The 18,810-nt window shown below is 42.3% G+C and overlaps 2 protein-coding genes across 2 annotated transcripts in view; both read left to right on the forward strand.

Annotated features, from left to right (window-relative positions):
• Positions 1-10,201, forward strand: part of LOC120047149 (thrombospondin type-1 domain-containing protein 7A-like) — a 69,053-nt gene extending 58,852 nt beyond the window's left edge. Inside the window, exons 19-28 of the mRNA XM_038992683.1 lie at positions 1,523-1,638; positions 2,311-2,428; positions 4,746-4,891; positions 5,029-5,203; positions 5,600-5,773; positions 6,803-6,898; positions 7,033-7,118; positions 7,478-7,682; positions 8,525-8,612; positions 10,111-10,201. Of these exons, the coding sequence (XP_038848611.1) occupies positions 1,523-1,638; positions 2,311-2,428; positions 4,746-4,891; positions 5,029-5,203; positions 5,600-5,773; positions 6,803-6,898; positions 7,033-7,118; positions 7,478-7,682; positions 8,525-8,612; positions 10,111-10,201 (1,295 nt within the window). The remainder of the gene's footprint in view (positions 1-1,522; positions 1,639-2,310; positions 2,429-4,745; positions 4,892-5,028; positions 5,204-5,599; positions 5,774-6,802; positions 6,899-7,032; positions 7,119-7,477; positions 7,683-8,524; positions 8,613-10,110) is intronic.
• A 1,684-nt stretch (positions 10,202-11,885) lies between these two features.
• LOC120047150 (neurexophilin-1-like) lies at positions 11,886-18,560 on the forward strand. Its single transcript, XM_038992684.1, has 2 exons — positions 11,886-11,972; positions 17,799-18,560. The coding sequence occupies exons 1-2, from the start codon at positions 11,886-11,888 to the stop codon at positions 18,558-18,560; spliced, it is 849 nt and encodes a 282-aa protein (XP_038848612.1).
• The last annotated feature ends 250 nt before the right edge of the window (positions 18,561-18,810 follow it).

An 18,810-nucleotide genomic window follows, 5' to 3' on the forward strand; every position in this document is an offset into this window, starting at 1 on the left:
TTGATACTTAAGTATATTTAAAATCAAATACTTTTAGACTTTCACTCAAGTAGTATTTTACTGGGTGACTTTTTACTTTTACTGGAGTCATTTTCTATTAAGGTATCTTTATTTTTATGCAAGTATGACAGTTCCACCATTTCTCTTGATCTTTTTACGTGCTCCTCCGTCACGTGTCCTAGTTCAGCTGTCAAAAGCATGGCAGAGCAGGTGTTACAAGCGGTCATGACTCTGTTCAGTTAATGAGTTCAAGTGTTAGAGGTGTTCTCTATGCATCTGTTGCCAAACTAATCAACTGCCATCATACTCAACTGAGTAAATATCCTAACTTTAGAAAAGGGCTTGGGGTTGGCACTGCCTTAAACAGGCTTTGACATCCAATGTACCCTTTGCCTAATGATTGAAGCTTTGCACGTGTATCTCAAGTCTAGTTTAGGGCAATGATGTATATAAACACTAGATAACGAATGTTGTTTATTGGCTAAATGAAAGGCTTTGAAGGTACCGGTCGGACATATTGGTACTCCCCAGAAGAATGAGTCCTCCGTATGAATATAAGGGAACTCTTTACAGTATTTCTATTAAATGTTTCAAGGACAAAATTACATGGATTTAAGTATTTAAATATTGTAGTTGGGACAGCAACACTTTAATATCAAAAAATTATACTTTAAGGAAAATGTTTTTACATATTTATTTTATTATTATTTGTATGTTTAGCTCACATAATAATAATTTCAAAGTATGCATTAAGGTGTCTGTAATAGAACCAATTTGGTAAAAATGAATGTAGAATTCAAATGAATTTCTATAGCTTATTTTTACAACGGTGGGCAGGGTAGTAAAATGGTGGTGTGGTGGCTTCAAATCAGTGTCACCTATTAGCCATCTAGTGTATATATAAATCATTGGTTCGGGCCCTACTGTACACTGAGTATAGAAAACATTTTAGAACACCTGTTCTTTCCATGACATAGACTGACCAGGTGAAAGCTATGACTCTTTATTGATGTCACTTGTTAAATCCAATTCAATCAATGTAGATGAAGGAGAGGAGACAAGTTAAAGAAGGATAATCAAGCCTTGAGACAATTGAGACATGGATTGTGTATGTGTGCCATTCAGAGGGTGAATGGGCAAGACAAAAAAAAATTGTGCCTTTGAACGGGGTATAGTGGTAGATGCCAGGCACACCGATTTGTGTCAACTGAAACGCTGCTGGGTTCTTCACGCTCAACAGTTTCCTGTGTGTATCAAGAATGGTCCACCACCCAAAGGACATCCAGCCAACTTGACACAGCTGTGGGAAGCATTGGAGTCAACATGGGCCAGCATCCCTGTGGAACGCTTTCGACACCTTGTAGAGTCTGTGCCCCGACGAATTGAGGCTGTTCTGAGGGCAAAAGGGAGTGCAACTCAATATTAGGAAGGTGTTCCTAATGTTTAGTATACTCAGTGTATGTTTATGAGTTTGTCTTGAATTTGAGTGTGATTTTCATACTGGTCTGCCTTTTCCCCTCAGACTGGAGCACATGTCAGCTAAGTGCCAATGCTGTGTGTGGGAATGGCATCAAGACGCGGATGCTGGATTGTGTACGCAGCGACGGCAAGTCTGTTGACCTCAAGTTCTGTAAGGAGGTGAGACCCTCTTAAACGTTCTATCCCCAAATCCTGATTACAATCCTTGCCCTAATTCAGGTCCACTATGATGAAAGTCAATACTGAGTCAATACTAGTGATATTGAAATTGGACTGTTTCCAGAGTAACTGAACCATCTGTACTGTCAATATTTTGAAGTTGTGTGTCCTTGGAGTATTACTAATTTAGCTCAGCAGAGCAGCAGTAACATAATATATTATCTCTTTGGATCAGTATCAGCCACAAGTGATTCTAGGCAAATAAAATGACAGGCATGTACAGCATCTCCATAAAACATTTAGAAGTGTTTACACATGAGGATTGCTGTAGCCCCATCAGATTCAACTCAGTTCATTCATAATCCAGTCAGACACTCTCAAATTGTCCCTTGCAGGCTGCAGTGGAAAAACTAACCTCACTGCTATTGAACCCATGGCCCAGTTTCAGTCCGGCTCAATCAGGGATAATAGGGTTTAAACAAGCCGGGTGCCCATCTTGTGCCAGAACAGAACCAGCAGCTCCTGGGAATTATAGGCTGTTTACCTAGGGGTCAGACAGAAGTAAGAAGTAATGGGTCTGGGCTGGCTGTAACAGTCTGTTGCAAAACCCCACTATGATAGGTGTTGTGACTGATACTGTTACTGAGTGATAATGATCCCGCTCTTTCATAGCTGAGCCTGGAGAGGAAGTGGCAAATGAACATTTCCTGTGTGGTGGAGTGTCCCGTCAACTGCCAGCTGTCTGATTGGTCGGCCTGGTCGGAATGCTCACACACGTGTGGACTGGATGGTAAGACCTGATCCTCCTCCTATATCCTTATTCTGTCAATGGCTCCTAGATGAACGTCTGAGATGATCAAGAAGAAGAAGTGAAGGACACTTAATGGGTTAACTTCTCCTGAGGGTCATCAAACCAGACTCATCTTGGTGGATATATGAATATTGCTTCAATATGAGATACAGTGCATGATTTAGAGAAGGAACGTTTGAATGTTCTGCAATTGAATGCTTTGTTTGCCACAAATATCCAATTCAAGCTGAAATCCCAGAATATCTCAGGCAGCCATGGTTTGGGAAAAAAACTAAGATTACAAACAAGACAAACGGCATTTAACACAGTCATACAGTGTCTTCAATCTCACTCTATTCCGTTCAACCAATGGCCTTACATAATAGAATGCACATCTCCCTACGTTCGCTGTGCTATCAACCCATGTTAAATCAACAGCTCCTCTACGCTGTCAGATGACCAAACGATCACAGGGATCTCCGTCTGCACCAAAAAAACAACATCGGCCCATTTGAGACACATCACACTCTTAATGTGTTGGGAGAACTCCCCCCCCCCAAAAAAAAATCGCAAGACTGCTCACTGAACTGAGAGATTGCCTCATACGTCGCCCTGTAAAGTGACTGCTCTGTCCTTTGTTGTATGTTTGTTGCGCGGCATCAGACAATTGATTCTGTCCTATTATGTCTGTCTGCTAGCGGCCCTGTGGGGAGCCCTTTGAAGTAACAGCCAGCCTGTAGCCTCTAGTACCTGCAGCTAAATCACAGGCAAGAGATAAGTGTCTTAATAGTGGCTAAAGGTGCAATGGGGATCCTCACCTCATCTATAGAGGATGTTCTGTTGGCTAGAACAGGGTGTGAGGTAGAATTATGTCTGAGAGAGAATGCTGTATTTTACTGTCTGATAAGTGTAGCAGGTGTTCTTTGTTGTTTGGTTGAGGGAGAGGATTGCTGGCTCTGTGTTGGAAAATGAGCTGTTATGTGTGACCAATTGCAAAACAGAGACGGAGAAAGGGTAAGGGGTTTGAAAGAGCATGTGGCGTGGAAGCAGTGAGATGGATTTCTACGAGAGCGGTGGAAAGAGGAATGAATGCGAGGGAGAGGTGGAAATTGAGTCTGCAGTACTTGAAGTACCAGTGTGTTCCAGCAAATTACAATCCGTGTGTGTGTGTGTGTGTGTGTGTGTGTGTGTGTGTGTGTGTGTGTGTGTGTGTGTGTGTGTGTGTGTGTGTGTGTGTGTGTGTGTGTGTGTGTGTGTGTGTGTGTGTGTGTGTGTGTGTGTGTGTCAGCTCACGTAATGCCTATACTTCATCTGAGATGATGCACTCTTAGTATATCTACTGTATACATCACATTGCAAAGCCCTTTAGAATCAAGAAGGATTACAAAATACTCAAACTGCAGCACACCCGATCCATTACACATAAGAGACTTCACCACCTCATATGGTCCTGTACTGGAGTTATATAAAAGGAAGGCAGTAGTTGTCAGAACAGAAAGGAAAAGTCATTTTGCTCAAGTGGAGGAGTGGAAGTAGAGAGGTAATCAATACGGCTGGAGCACAGAACGGTGTAGCAGGCTTTTTCAAGAGCTGCCTTTGTCAAGTAGTTAGGGACGACTAATACAGTAACCTATAAATAATATAGTAACACACACGCAAAGACGCACAGGAGTACACACGAATACACATGTACATAAATACACACAATAACTGTTTGTAGGCCCATACTGTAATTACATTTCTTTGCCAATTGAATTGAATGCACTGAATGGTGAATGACCTGACATTAAAACAAAGGATGAACTTTAGCAGACTGTTCCATTCAAAAGAAAGGAAAAGAATACTGGAGGGAACAACACATCATTGACTTGCCTTTGTCTAGACGGAGATCACTGCTGTGTTTGGTTTGTAGCCCGAGCTCACGCATCTCCCTATTCAGACATCAGTCATACGTTGATGTAAATCCCAGTCAAAGCTTTCTGAATGAATGAAATAGTCCCAACGTCTGCTGACTTTCTACATGTCTTTAGGTAGATGCGATACTGTAACTACTACAGATGTAGAATCTTCATTTGAGTCAGTTTAGCTATAGCAAGAAAATAATCCTCATCCAACAGGAAATGTGAATTATTATCTGGATTATTTCAAAGTGAAAATTACAAACTTCAGGAGCCTTCTAAACCTCAAATACACTACACTGCATTGCCAGAAAGTTGTCCTGCAACAGGGTGATCAAATTAAGATCCTACATCTGTACAAGACTAATTGTCCAGTGAGTGTCTCACATTAATGATGTCACTGCATTTTTGTGTTCCAGGGAGGATGTGGCGTAGCAGGGTGGTGGTGCAGGGGTCCCAGGGAGACGGGCGTCCCTGTCCCTCTCAGCTGGAGCAGTGGAAACCTTGTCCTGTCAGACCCTGTTACAGGTGGCAGTACAGTCCCTGGTCTGAGTGCAGAGTGGAGGTAGGCTACACCACACACTGTCTTATTCTCTCGTTGACCCTTTTACTCAGTTAACCTACACAGAGGATATGATCTGACTTTTCCATGTGTGTATGTGTGTATGTTTGTGTGTGTGTGTGTGTGTCTGTCTCCCCCAGGAGGTGGTATGTGGAGCGGGACTTCGCTACCGGAACCTGTCGTGCTTCGTGTCGGACGGCTCCGGAGAAGGAGAGGGCAGCATGGTGGAGGAGGAGCTGTGTGGGGGTCTGGAGCTGGCTGTCAACAGAGACAAACTGATCATACTGAAGGAGACCTGTGTTCTGCCCTGTCCAGGTAAACAACCAGCTAACAGTATACAGCACTCCTGTCTTATGTAGGTGTGTTGTTTTTTTAATATATTGTGCATCATGGTACAGTGTAGGTGGCAGCATAGATCTAGATTAAACCTATTCCTGTACAAGAAAAGCGTAGAGACAAAACAGCACAACACGCTGTGAATTCATAACATCTCCTTTATATGCAGATATACACATACATTACTTCAACAACAATCTGCTTTGAGCTGTAATAGACGTTCTTCAACCCCAAGAGTTTAATAAGCCTGACTTGGTTAGCTTTAGTTGTGTTTCTTGCTCTGTTCCTCTAGGCATATGACTCCAAATGGAACAAAGAAGCTAACAGCTGTGTGGTTCTCTCTCTCCTCTCTCTCTCATCTCTCTCTCTCTGTAGGGGAATGCTACCTGATGGAGTGGTCTGACTGGAGCCCGTGTCTGAGTGTGTGTGCCAAAGGGGCCGGCGTGGACTTTGGCTCTGTCCAGGTGCGCTCACGAGCCGTCATGGCCCAGGAGCCCGAGAACGTCCAGCTGTGTCCTGACCAGGATTGGGAGTCCCGACCCTGCACTGGTGAGACTGGGAAAACAGGGTTGTATTCATTAGGGCACACGAGCAACGGAAGATGAAAATTTATGTTATTTTTTTTATTCGACAACTAAGGTAGTCCCGTCCCGCTTCAGTCCGTTTTCTTCCATTTGGTGCCTAATGAATACAACCCAGGTTTTATGTTTTCACCGAAGTCAAATAACATTCCCCATGAGGAATTTATTTTACCAGGTCAAAATATGGCAAAACAAATTTCTCATGTTTTTATACAGTGGTCCCTCAGGCATTTTATTCATGGGTTGAACTAGACTAGAGCATACAGTGTTATGTGAATCCCCAACCCCCCACTACGTTCCCCTGGGCTCTGGCTGGGGAGTCCCTCATTTTCTCACACACTGCTGCGGCCGCCCCACGGCAGCCATCGCTGGGATGACCTGGTTTATAAGCATCACTATGGGCCCATGAGGGAGAGGGGATGGGGTGGCCCAGCGCTCTTTAACAAGGAGAAGAAGGGGAGACAGGGGGAGATGGAGCGAGACATGGGATGGAGAGGAAAAACAGGAGAGAGAGGAGTGAAAGAGAGAGAGGGGAGAGCTAGAGGAAGCAATATAGGGAATAGAGAGAGGGAGGGGGAGAAAGAGATAAACAGCCCAGATCATTATACCCTGACAGATGATAAAAAATCTATTGTATTGATTGAAGCGATGATACTGTAGCCAGCGAGCACTGAGAGAAAAATCTAAATGTTTTAGTTAGATTGCTCATTTACGATAGAGTTGAACTGGTTGTGCAGGTGATTAGTTACAGAGGGCTCCCTAAAGACTATGCGTCACTTGGAGCACAGATGGAGATATTGATAAAACATTAACAGCGTTCATGCTAAGCCATCTAGCAAAAGCCTGAGCCTTTCATCCAGAATGTAAAAATCGAACCACACCCCTCTGTTCAATTAAGTTCCGTTTAATTCAGTAGAACTGATCTGAATTAAATTTGGCTCTGTTCTGTACCTGGCTTAATGGCTCATCGATATCATTATGTCTTGTGCTCTTACAGATGGGGAGTGTTTTGAGTACAAGTGGATGAGCAGCACGTGGTCAGGCTCCTCTCGCGTCACCTGGTGTCAGCGCTCTGATGGACTCAACGTCACAGGTAGGCACTACTAAACCTTCAATGGTGCCTTAATGCACTTCTTTCCATATGCCTTATTAGAGTTGACATCAAAGCCTAAAGATCTGACCAATCACATGCCATCTGATCCTTCTTTGGTGACCTTTGACCTACAGGAGGATGCCCCCCTATCAATCCTCAAGGGAACGACAACAACTCCTGTGACCCGCCGTGTCAAATGCCAATGTCCTTCTGCACTGAGGTGAGTTGTTCACGGGTAGTCAATCTATGTTGAGTGAGAGTGGTTCAGATTAGGTTTGTGCTCTGAACGCATTGCACTTCAGTCCATTCTAGCATGGCCAGATAGTGACAAGCTGACAACCGTGGTTGTGTCTGAAAGCATTAATACCTGTCAAATCCTTGCTTCCGCCATCCTTGTCTCCTCAATTCCTTTCAAAGTGCATCAAAGGAGAGGATCCAAGGTCCCTCCCTCTGACCTCCTCCTCCAATTAGCTTTGAAAGGAATTGAGGAAACAAGGACAGAGGAAGCAAGGATTTGACAGATATTAGCATATTCAAACACAGCAGTGAACTGTATTTGTGTAACACTGCCCTCTTCAGGCTGACGTGTGTATGTGCGAGGAGGGCTACACAGAGGTGATGTCCTCCAGTGACCAGCTGGACCACTGCACCCCCATACCCATTCTGGAGATCCCCACAGCCGGGGACAAGAAGACTGACGTGAAGACCAGCCGTGCCATCAACCCCACCCTGCCTGGCACCATACAGCCTGGACGCACCTGGTACCTGCAACCCTTTGGATCAGGTGAACCAGCTATGTGACTAGCCTAGAAGTAGTGAACACACGTTCAGTAACTTGCAGGTGCAGGGTACAAAAAGTAAACCCATGAAAATTAGATAGATGCTGTGGGGGCATTATTTCTTTACCACAGTAAATAGCTTTTACGGCTTTTGGTTTATGAGAGTTACATTTCTGCACACACTTCTGACAATAGTAGATATAGCAAGAATGTAAAGTGATGGGAGGACCAGTTTGGATCAGAGGAAAAAATTTCTCTGCTACTCTTTCATCATTGCTAAATAATTGCATGAAATGAAAAGGAAGCACTTGACTGATGATTGGTTAGATGCTGCAGCAGGATTGTAGCCAATGCAGGAGATACTATGTATTATGCTAATTTATTGTATGCTCTTAGCTAATATTAACTGCTTTAACATTTCTAAAGACCAAAATGCTTGGTTAACCCCATAGTGCTTTCTGGTTAGACTGCTGCATGTCACTGAGGCAGTAAGTGGAACTTGGGCTCTTACCATTTTCGACAGATTGAGACTGTCTAGACATGTCCTTCAAAGCACAACTCAGATCAACATTTACAAAGCCAGAAATGAATGGAAACTGGCATATGTTGCCTTGCATTGCTAATCTACAAAACGTGTCCATTTTGTAAATTACGGAACTAAGTGGAAGGTCTGAAGACTTCTTTCAAAAGGATGCCATCATCAACCTTGTGTTCCTTCCAGAATCCAGTTCTGCTTGATGCGTGGGCAAAGTGCTTGACAAATGAATTGTTCTTCCCAATTCTGATTGTGTTACGGACACAGTCAGCCGCGTAGCCATCTGAACTGACAGCTCTCCCTCCTCCACAGATGGCAAGCTGAAGATGTGGGTATATGGTGTAGCAGTGGGAGCCCTGGTACTGCTCATGTTCATAATGTCTATGATATACCTAGCTTGGTGAGTCCGCTCTGATCTTGTCCTTTTTTACTCATCCATCCCTTCATCATTCATTAAAAATCCCCGTAGTGATTTTTTTTGGGGGGTCCGATTAGATTTTAGATTTTGAACCTTTTCATTTAGTCGTTAGTCGGTTCATCCCCCCCCATCTTTTTGGTTTATTTATTGTTTTGTTGTTGTTTGTTTTGTTTTCTTCATGCCATCTGTCGCCAGCAGCAGTTACAGTGTCCTCCGCTGCCGTCTTCAGGCCACTGAGTCCAACGCCAATGGGACGGTGGTCTGGATGGGTCAAAATGCACATGAGTTGACTTATACCTGCCCCGATTGCCAAGAGTTGGGCCAAAGCAGTAGCCAAAGCAGCGGCCAAGGCAGCGGCTAAAGAGGCAAAAGAGGCAGTCCTACGAGTAGCTGCAGTGCCAATCGTTGACCGCTGACCTGTGACCCCTCCACCAGTGTCACATGACATGTCCCGCTTGACCAGCTGCGTGAAGTCCCAGGAAATCACCTTCTATGGGTCCCTCATACTGTAGGTGGTAGGCTCCGGATAGAACCTGGTCGTAAGTAGGCTTCCGACTTTAGGATGAGCTTACCTTCACCAAATAATTAACCTAAACCATTAGGGCAGTGGTCTCCAGACCCTAACACACCCAATTACTAATCAACATCTCAAGATGAAGATTAGTTAACTCAGAAGTGTTAGTTTTGGCCTGGAACAAAATCTGTGACCAGGCTTAGTGACAACTAATGTGACCACCATTGACTTATTCAACCCCTGTTAAGACAAATTCTGGCCTTTTCCTGTAGATGTATTTGTTTTCTTGAACGTAAAATCGCACAATGATGATGTCATACTGCCCTCTGGTGGCCATGACAGATAGCTACTATATTTTAGAGCAGGAGCAACATTCCCCTGCTTTTATCAAATCCCCTCTGCCATCTCATCCCTGTTTATCCTCTATTTACCATACATTGTCACACACATTTATTATGTTGCTCACGTTTGTTATGCACGGAACACCAATTGTTGAGGATGATCACGTTCACGTTACCATCAAGAAATATGGACAAATGCAGTAGAAGTAAGTGTTTACACATGCATCTTTTGAGGCATTAACGATTGCAGGACAACAATAGTGCTTCTCTTTTCCTCGGATGGTGATGTTTGCTAAATAGCTCTGTAATATTCTTGCACTGTCAGAGCCAATACAAAAGGTACTTCATAGCTCAGAGCCATGGAAGTCAAGTGAAGCATGGCCACAGATATTAATGCAAATTAACATACTAATACCTTTTAACTTGCTTTTTATCTTTTTGATATGCCCATGTCTTCCGAAATGTCCATTTTATAGAGATGTCATTCATTTGGAACAATCGCAGCGATATGTTAGAACTGACATTATAGTAATAGCCACTTTCTAGTGCTGGTGGTGTTTTACTTGCACTGTAGTGTACAGATTATAAAGCAGGGTAGTAACATGTTGTCTACTCTTCCTCTTAGCAAAAAGCCAAAGAAACCAAAGAGACAGAGGCAAATGAACAACCGATTGAAACCTCTCACCCTAGCCTATGATGGGGACGCTGACATGTAGGACTCTGGGATAGCCTAGTCCTCCAGAGACCTGCCACACCTGCCGTAAAAACAAAGAGACATATCCCATCATAGGAAGGACAGAGATGTTTTCATCTGCAGATCAGAAGAAAAAGACCAACGGCCATCTTGAATCCATTTTGGGTCCTCATGAGTTAAATGGAGATTGGAATTGAGGAAACATTTCTCCACTTAGACATATTTGGGTTTAGTCCATTTCAAGCAGCAGTTCTCCTTTTCCATTTTCTTTTGTGATATTTCCTTAAACAAAAGCCTTCACAGCCTCCACTCACTACGAGGAAAATGCCTTTTTATGTTTGCCCTTTTTTGCTTTCAAATGGAAGGGCTGCTGCGAAGAGACAAACTTTTCTGTCTTTGAACACAAACAGCACAAGCTCATTTCTTTGCCGTGTTTTTCTGCTTGTCACTGAAACGTTGAGTAGCTGGAGGCTTAGGATGCACTGACGGTTCGCACGTTGCCAAAAGTCACTGCAGGGAAGGGGAGAAAATCTCCATGAAAAGGCTTGGATTCATTTCCTTTCTGGATTTTGACTGACATCTCTTTCTTCGGTCGCAAACAAAGAGATACTTTTGGTTTCCGGTTGATTCCTAGACAGAGGCCTATCTTGAAGGATAAACATATACAGACAGAGAACACAAGATGAGAAACAATCCCTGGTTACTGGATCTATTGCCTGTCTCCCTTTTGCTTTGTTTCAGGCACTATTATTGCACTATATTAGTGCAGCATGATATGCACATGATGAGTTATACGTTGTATTGCCATAGAACATTGCCTCTCTTAAGACACAACCATATGCAGTTGGAAACAAAATGTGAAAATAATAGGCATTTTCAAGGCCATGGATACATGATAACTGCAGATGATGTCCACATTCTATAACACAGGGGGTGTGAATCAATAGTAAATATGTATAGATTTTATTTTGTCACAACTCGTTTTGTTTTTGGTCCAGTATCTTTTGTGGTCTATATACTGTAGTTTGTTTGGTATTGTCCCTCTCTATTCCCGAATGAAATCGAATAGACTACTTAAATGAGGACCATTGATTCTGTTCTTGCTTACAATGAGATATTTCCAATGGTTTAAATGTTCTAAATATGAAACATAGCCCATATGTACATGGAAGATAAATGGGTAAATGGATTTTCTTATTTTTTAGATAACTTGTTTCGCAAAAAACAAAACCCTTCTAAAGCTAAAACGATGTGTGTGACTACTATTGTATTTTTTATCTAATTTCTAATGTCACGCAACCCTAACTTCTGCCTTATTGTCAATAATCAGCTATCTACAGTACCATATACATTCATGAAACCAACATATTTTATAATGGGTGCAGCACAGGTTTAAACTGTATGTCAGGTTTAAACTTGATTCATGGGATGAAGGACTGATGAATTTGGTGATTGATGAATTTAGATAGAAGTTAAACAGTACCATTTTCTAGGACAAAAGGCTCTAGGAACACGACAGTGGTTTTCAGTTCTGACTTCAGACTATTTAAATGTCCTTTTTCACAATGACCCATATCATAGGTGCCCTTAGACATATGATAATGATGCAGTTCGTTCTCTCGGCGTACAATATCACATCATATATTCTGTATATATCGAGGTCCATCTAAGCAGCCTTCATTACAGTATATGAATACAGAGGCAATATGACGCCGCTGTTCTACAGTGGCAGAATTCGACCGGTCTGCCTGATCGCTAGAAGAGCAGCTGATGAGGAGAATGTTTACTTTTTTGTCAGTTTTCCTTTTAAATAATAACATTTTTGAATTTTTGGAGAGAAAAAAAAGATCAACATATATGTACGTTTATTTTGTATTGCACACAAATGTTTAGTTTGAATATTGCAAAGTGGGTGTATGATATTACTGATGCTGGTTCTCTTGAGGCAAGTTGTGTGTTGTACAAAAAGATAAGACTCCGTCATTTTGTAGAGATTGTATCGGAAGTATTACTAAAAATAAATGAAGAAAGTGTTCTAAACATACTAAGTTACAGTGAAAATGTTGATTGATGCATTTCTAGTGTACTGTCATTATGTTAGATGTACCACTAGATGTCTCTCTAGACACAAATGAAAAGTTATATTGCAAGGCTCTCTTGAAGTCTCTTCTTTCCCTCTATCTCTCTTTCTAGCCCCTCTCTCTCTCTCCCTCTTCCTGCCTCTCTCTATCCCGCCCTCGCTCTTCAGTCTTTCTCTCTCTCTCTCTCTCTCTCTCTCTCACTCTTCCTGCCTCTCTCTCTCACTCTTTCTCGCCCCTCTCTCTGTCTTTCTCTCTCTCTTCCTGCCTCTCTCTCACTCTTTCTCACCCCTCTCTCTCTCTCCCTCTTCCTGCCTCTCTCTATCCCTCTCTCTCTCTCTGCATCTTTCTCTCGCTCTATAAAAGATCACATAACACTGACAATCAGACCTACAAGCACTACCATTCACGCAACACCGCCACTAATCCCGCAACAAAGAACGTATCATTCACATCTTCCAATAGACAAAACATAGACAGAGCATTTGATTTTCAGCCCTCAGTCAATCTGAAGATTGATCCCTGCTATTTTCTCCAGGGTCTTTTTCGGGTTTCTCTTTGTCATTTATCTCTAGTTGTGGCATTTTTACATAGTCAATTAGATTTTTTTTCAAGAAAGGGTTTTGCGTACAGGTAGGCATGAAAAGTGAAGGTCTACCAAGAGGAATGAAGTCCACATGTTGGTGCGCTGTTCTCCTGTCACTCATTTCTATGGTAAGTTGAGTTTTTGTTGTCAATTATCTAGTAAAAATGTAATTTTCTCTCTTTTTAAATCTTTTGTTCAAAGCTACCAGCTAAATGTACAGATGTTGCCTGTGCCATAGCATTTTTCCAAAGACTTCTTTACTCACAAGTGTTTGGTAAATGTATATGCTGCATATATATTTTGAGTGTACTTTTCAGCACATTGGAGAGCACCAGTCTTTGCTTTTACTCTTAAAGGGAAATGTCACCATATTTCAACTTCATATTCATCATCTCCAGCACCACCTCAACATCAACATATGTGAAAATGGCGCGTTTCTATGTTTTGTAGTAAAAAAGATATAGGAAGATAAGTCTTTCCAATGACATCAACCAATTAGTAGACAATTAGCGGGCAATGCATACTAATAATTGGTTAAAATCACACGATGCACACCGATAATGTCATTGAAAACACTTATCTTCCTCTATCTTTTTTTACTACAAAACATAGAAACGCGCCATTTTCACATATGTTGATGTTGGGGTGGTGCTGGAGATGATGAACATGAAGATGAACAATTGTGAAATTTCCCTTTACATCTTTACTTACTCATCTATTGTTTTAGTAGATGTACTATTGTGTTGTGTGCAGAGGGAAACATTTTGTCATTCACATTCCGATTTGTTGTAGATCTAAATTTAATCAATCGACTCAGATGAATCTCCCATTTGAGTCACTCAATTCAGTTGAAAAGTAATAACGCTTGACATTTCACCTTTTGATAAGTTTGACATAATATCTTCGTTGTTATGCCATCACAGTTTCTGACATCCCAATTGTGTTAATCTTCTGGTACGTAGTAACCCTGCATGAGGTAAATCTGTCAACAGACAAGCAAGAGAAACAGGCCCAATTGGCTCTTACACATTATTTGAACTTAATCCCACAAAGTTGACTAATCTTCAATAGTTACCTTGGGTTATCGGCACTTCATTTGCATAGTGATTGAAATAAGTTAATTATTAATAATTATTTATACAATTCCCATTATCGAATTGAATTCGCAGTCTTGAAAATTATAAACTCAATTTCACACTTCACTAGGCTCACTAATCATTTTATCCCTTGAACTAAGGAAGCCTTTCCTTTTTTTAAGGAACACTTTTATTCAGTGGATTATGATGCAATTATATTAAACTAATACTATATTACTGTAAAATGTCACTACAGTACTGTAAACATGAAGTGTTGGATGTACAGAAAGTGTTTACTCTCAATTGTACCACTTGATGGGAATGTTTTTCCAGGCTTCGCCTCCAAATTGCTTCGCCATGCTTTAATGGGGTGCTCATAATTGTTTCGTGCTCGGCGCATCCTAAGCTCAAGCCTCGAGCTCCTTCGACAGATTGACAGACCCATGGGAACCTCGCAAACTTATTTTGGACGCCTTTGAACCAACTCGTGTGTGAAATAATGTGATTATGTGTTTATCCTCTGGGTGAGTTGGAGAAAATAGTGGCTATTTTTTTGTTGCCACGGTAATACCCTCAATCCAACTGCTGACCGTTTTCATCCTCTACAGAACTCATGGCGATAATACTGCCCTGTGTTTGCAACGTTTGATAGTCTACCATTCTATTTCACACCTATTTGAGATGTCTTGAGATGCCTCACTCTAAAGCCCATGATCTTTGACCCCCTCAGGTAACAGTGGGGGTAACATGGAGACCGAGCTTTCTGGTGATTTCACTTTGATCTCTGTTCATCTCTGAGAATGCTATAGCAGATCCATGAAAACACCAGAGAAAGAAAATCCTACATTTTCCAAGATCAATTTGGATATTAGCACAACCAAACGATCCCCTAAAGGAGTGATGGCCAGCTCCCCCAGGAGAGCTACTGATTAGCATAATCAAGTGTTAGATTAGGGCTAGAACAAAACCCTGCGGGGAGTAGCTCTCCAGGAGAAGAGTAGGCCACATCTGGCCTAAAACATATCCCTGGAGATGTGTACAGTCTTACTGCGCTTAGATCCAATTCCGTTCTGCTCACTGAACGATGGAATCATGTCCCTGCGGACTCACAGATTCTGAATGGTTCTGATTGACCAGTGCTGTAAGGTGCTCTCTGAGATTAATTTTGTTATATATGGTAGCTGAGAGTTGAAAGGGAAGTATGTCATGTCAGTGAAGATCCTTTATATGCTAAATACAATGGGTGGATTGGCCATGATTCTTGGATTCATGTAGATTCATCAACATGGTGCAATTTTGTTCCACTATAACACCAAATACTGAGACAAGCTATGGTCAACAAACAACTCCAAACCACCCAAACAAGATGGACGACATTGTTGCTTTGAATAGGAATAGAGATAGCCGGTTCCAACCATTCCAGCTCTAATGACTGTTTAACCGGGAGTGCCGGCTAATCGCAGCACCCAGAATTCACTCAATTTAGTTGCTAAAATGGTAACAGTCTGTCGGAAGAGACAAGTATTCCCCAACCCCCCCCCCCCCCCCCCCCCAGCTGCAGTACCATTTCAGTGAATGAAAGCTCACACATTTTTAATAGTCTTTCCTAGGTGTTTTTTAGCTACCTAGGTTGTCTTATCAGAACAAGACATTTTTGCTATATTGGGGTTTTAACCTATAGCATATCCTCCTTATCACAAGGGAAGCTACTGTACAGTACCAGACTGTATCTTCCTCTCTCTAGGGAAAGGATTCCTTAACAGGAAGAGATAACATTCAGGTACATCCATCTACTGTGTATACCACATTATGTCTATGGGTGTTTTCAATAGGACTCAGTAGGGTATTTAACAGGGTATGTCCTCCATGATAAAATCATCCCAGTATTTGTGTAATCATGTGCAGGAATTCTGGTTTGTTTGAGGCCACAGGTGAGATTTAGAACTGTCTGATGAGCAATGCCTCAAACTTATCAAATTCACCCCATTATAGCTGTTGGTGACAACCTGTTTCTCCACCTCCATTTAACACCAGCGGAAAAAAAAAATACTTTTCTGTCTTCTCTGTCTCACATGCTCTCAAACAGAGCGAGGTAATCTTGGCCTTTCCTCTGTTTCCTCAGACAAGGCTGCCTTGATGTAAATGTTGGTTTAGTCAGGAGTGCCTTGATTTGCCTAATCTCTGTAGTGTGGATTACAGGTTGGTTATAATCCGGGAATTGGGGTCTCTGCGAATGTGACACGGAGCCCTCTAATCCCGACCATGACAGTTTGCACAGGCTGTCAGGTGCTTCAGATGAAAGCTAATTGCATGTCAGTGTTGAACCCAGTATAATAACCGTCATGACAAGCCGGCAAGGACCAAGCTAGCTCTCAAGAAACATTTTGAAATTGAATTGTGCATATGATTGCTTAGGAGAAACATGTCTGAATCAACTAAATGGGATATATGTTGTGAGATCCTTAAAGGGAAACCAAAATATTGTATTTTCCAGGTCGCCCTCGCAAAATATGCTTTTAACCTTGAGTCTTTCCTAGTTAAATAAAGGTTAAACGAGGGGAAAAAATGGTTGGCAGTCCTTCCGAGTAGGGGGAATCCATTGAGATTGAGCTTCAGTCATTTAGCAGCACAGGTAATTACAGTTATATGAAAGCTATATTTCATTTGGTCATTGGAGAGCCCACTGCTAATGAATCAGGAAAGAGAAAGCCTTGGGAAATAAATTGGTCTTATTTGAATGATGGTTCATACTTCCTATTCAATGAAACTGAACCACTCAACCTTCCCTATTTATTTTCAGATGGAGAACGCAAATGTACAAGTTAAAGGACATTGCAGCGACTTTTTCTTAGTGCAAAGAAATACCATAAACGTCATTATATTCTCGCAGTGTGATTTAATTTAAAACTTTTCTTCAACAATGTGCGTTATAATGAGGCGATTATTTAACCAGAGTTTACTAAAGTGAGCAATACATAAATAGTGCCCCCTTTATAACACATTGTTGAAGAAAAATGTCTAATTAAATCAAGTTGGCAGATTTATAATTAGGTTTTTGCACAATTATTTTGCACTGTTCATGGATATGAAGTCAAATTTGGCCCAAAACAAAGATGAGATTGAAATTCGGCTTGAGCACCAAAAATAAGAAGATTTAATATTTTTCTAATTAAGTATTCTATGTCCAAATCCAACATGCATTTGCACTATAACTGTTGCAATATACAGACTACCCTACCGCAATATCATCCTGTGAACTTTGTGAAAGAGAGAAGACCTTATTCTCCAAGTATTGATCTGAGGTAAAGGTACAACATGTAAGACTTTGCCCAGATAGATCTGCTGTCACGTTCCACAGATGGGGTTAGGCCATCACTGTCACCATTCTTCGTGAAGTGCAGTGGGAATCTTAGCCCTCTCATCTGTATTATTATGAGGGACGGAGTAAAGGAATCATCAATCAACCGTTCAGGGTACATTCAGCGGGTAATAGTCTGGTGTTGCGTCACGTCTGTAGGCTACTGAATAAACGCTTCATTCATCTATATGTATGGCAGGATTGGAATGTCCTTACTCTTGATAAAAGACACTGTTCATATAAGGCAATTGTGTAATGCACTGAATGTGTCTCATATTCTTTCTATATCCATTAGTCACGACCTTCAGCATCACTGAATTTCAAATGGGTATTGACTTTATTGCCATTTCAGATCTACAGTTCATGTATGATCTATTGGTATAAAACAAAACAATGGCATATCAAGGACATATCACTTTTTATCCTACACAGCAGGCTTATTAATGGTTTAAGCCATTCACGGCATGCCTGTTGTGTTTCATCATTGAAATAGGATTGTATTGTCTCTTTGTTTTCCACAGGTTACAAGCGCCCATTCATCTGCTTCTGGAAGTTCAGACGTTCTGAAGTCAGAGAGCCCAAAGTCAAGAGCTAAGGACCTCTGGACAACAGACACCAGCAAGGACTTATCCATCAGTCGCCGGCTCTCCCAGACCTTTTATGACAAGAACCTGTCTGGCCTGGATCTGAACTATGACAAGTTGGAACCGTACTCTAAACAGGAGCTCTGGGACTGGCTCCACAACACCTCTAGCCTTCATGACCCCCGCTCCCGATCCAAGAGGAGACCCATCGTCAAGACAGGAAAGTTCAAGAAGATGTTCGGCTGGGGCGACTTCCACTCCAACATCAAGACAGTGAAGTTCAACCTGCTGATCACCGGGAAGATCGTAGACCACGGCAACGGCACGTTCAGCGTCTACTTCCGCCACAACGCGACGGGCCAAGGCAACGTGTCGGTGGGTCTGGTGCCGCCCACAAAGGCCGTGGAGTTCCAGCTGCAGCAGTCAACAGTCCTCGAGCCCAAAGACACCAGGCTGTTCAACTGCAGGGTGGAGTACGAGAAGGTGGAGAAGGGCACCAGGAAGTCGCTGTGTTCCCACGACCCCTCGCAGAGCTGCCCTCAGGAGCAGACCCAGAGCCATGTGTCCTGGCTGTGCTCCAAGCCCTTCAAAGTCATCTGCATCTACATCTCCTTCTACAGCACCGACTACAAGCTGGTGCAGAAAGTGTGTCCGGATTACAACTACCACAGCGATACTCCCTACCTCCCCACCGGGTGATTGGCTGAGCGGCTAAGGGAAAGGAACAGAGACAGACAGGGCATTCGCTCCTGAGAGGTGTCAGTTGATTTGAGCTAGGCTGGCACGGCCCTCAATAGAACAGGGGGGGATGCTTTACTGTCGGAACAGAACTGTTAAAAGGTATTATTAAAGCTAATGCTTCCCTGCTGCTTGTGAGATCGCTACACTGAACAGACCTTCCCTATGGCTATTGTACGAGCATTTAGGACGCAACATTTCCTGGCTTGGC

The sequence above is a fragment of the Salvelinus namaycush genome, chromosome 5 (genome assembly GCF_016432855.1).
Source record: "Salvelinus namaycush isolate Seneca chromosome 5, SaNama_1.0, whole genome shotgun sequence".
In the NCBI taxonomy this organism is placed as follows: domain Eukaryota; kingdom Metazoa; phylum Chordata; class Actinopteri; order Salmoniformes; family Salmonidae; genus Salvelinus; species Salvelinus namaycush.

Bases quoted from the DNA above. Each gene is read 5' to 3' on its own strand.
- LOC120047150 (XM_038992684.1), top strand. From the start codon at position 11,886: ATGACGCCGCTGTTCTACAGTGGCAGAATTCGACCGGTCTGCCTGATC. The intron at 11,973-17,798 runs GTCAGTTTTCCT...TGTTTTCCACAG, and splicing joins AGGAGAATGTTTACTTTTTT to GTTACAAGCGCCCATTCATC.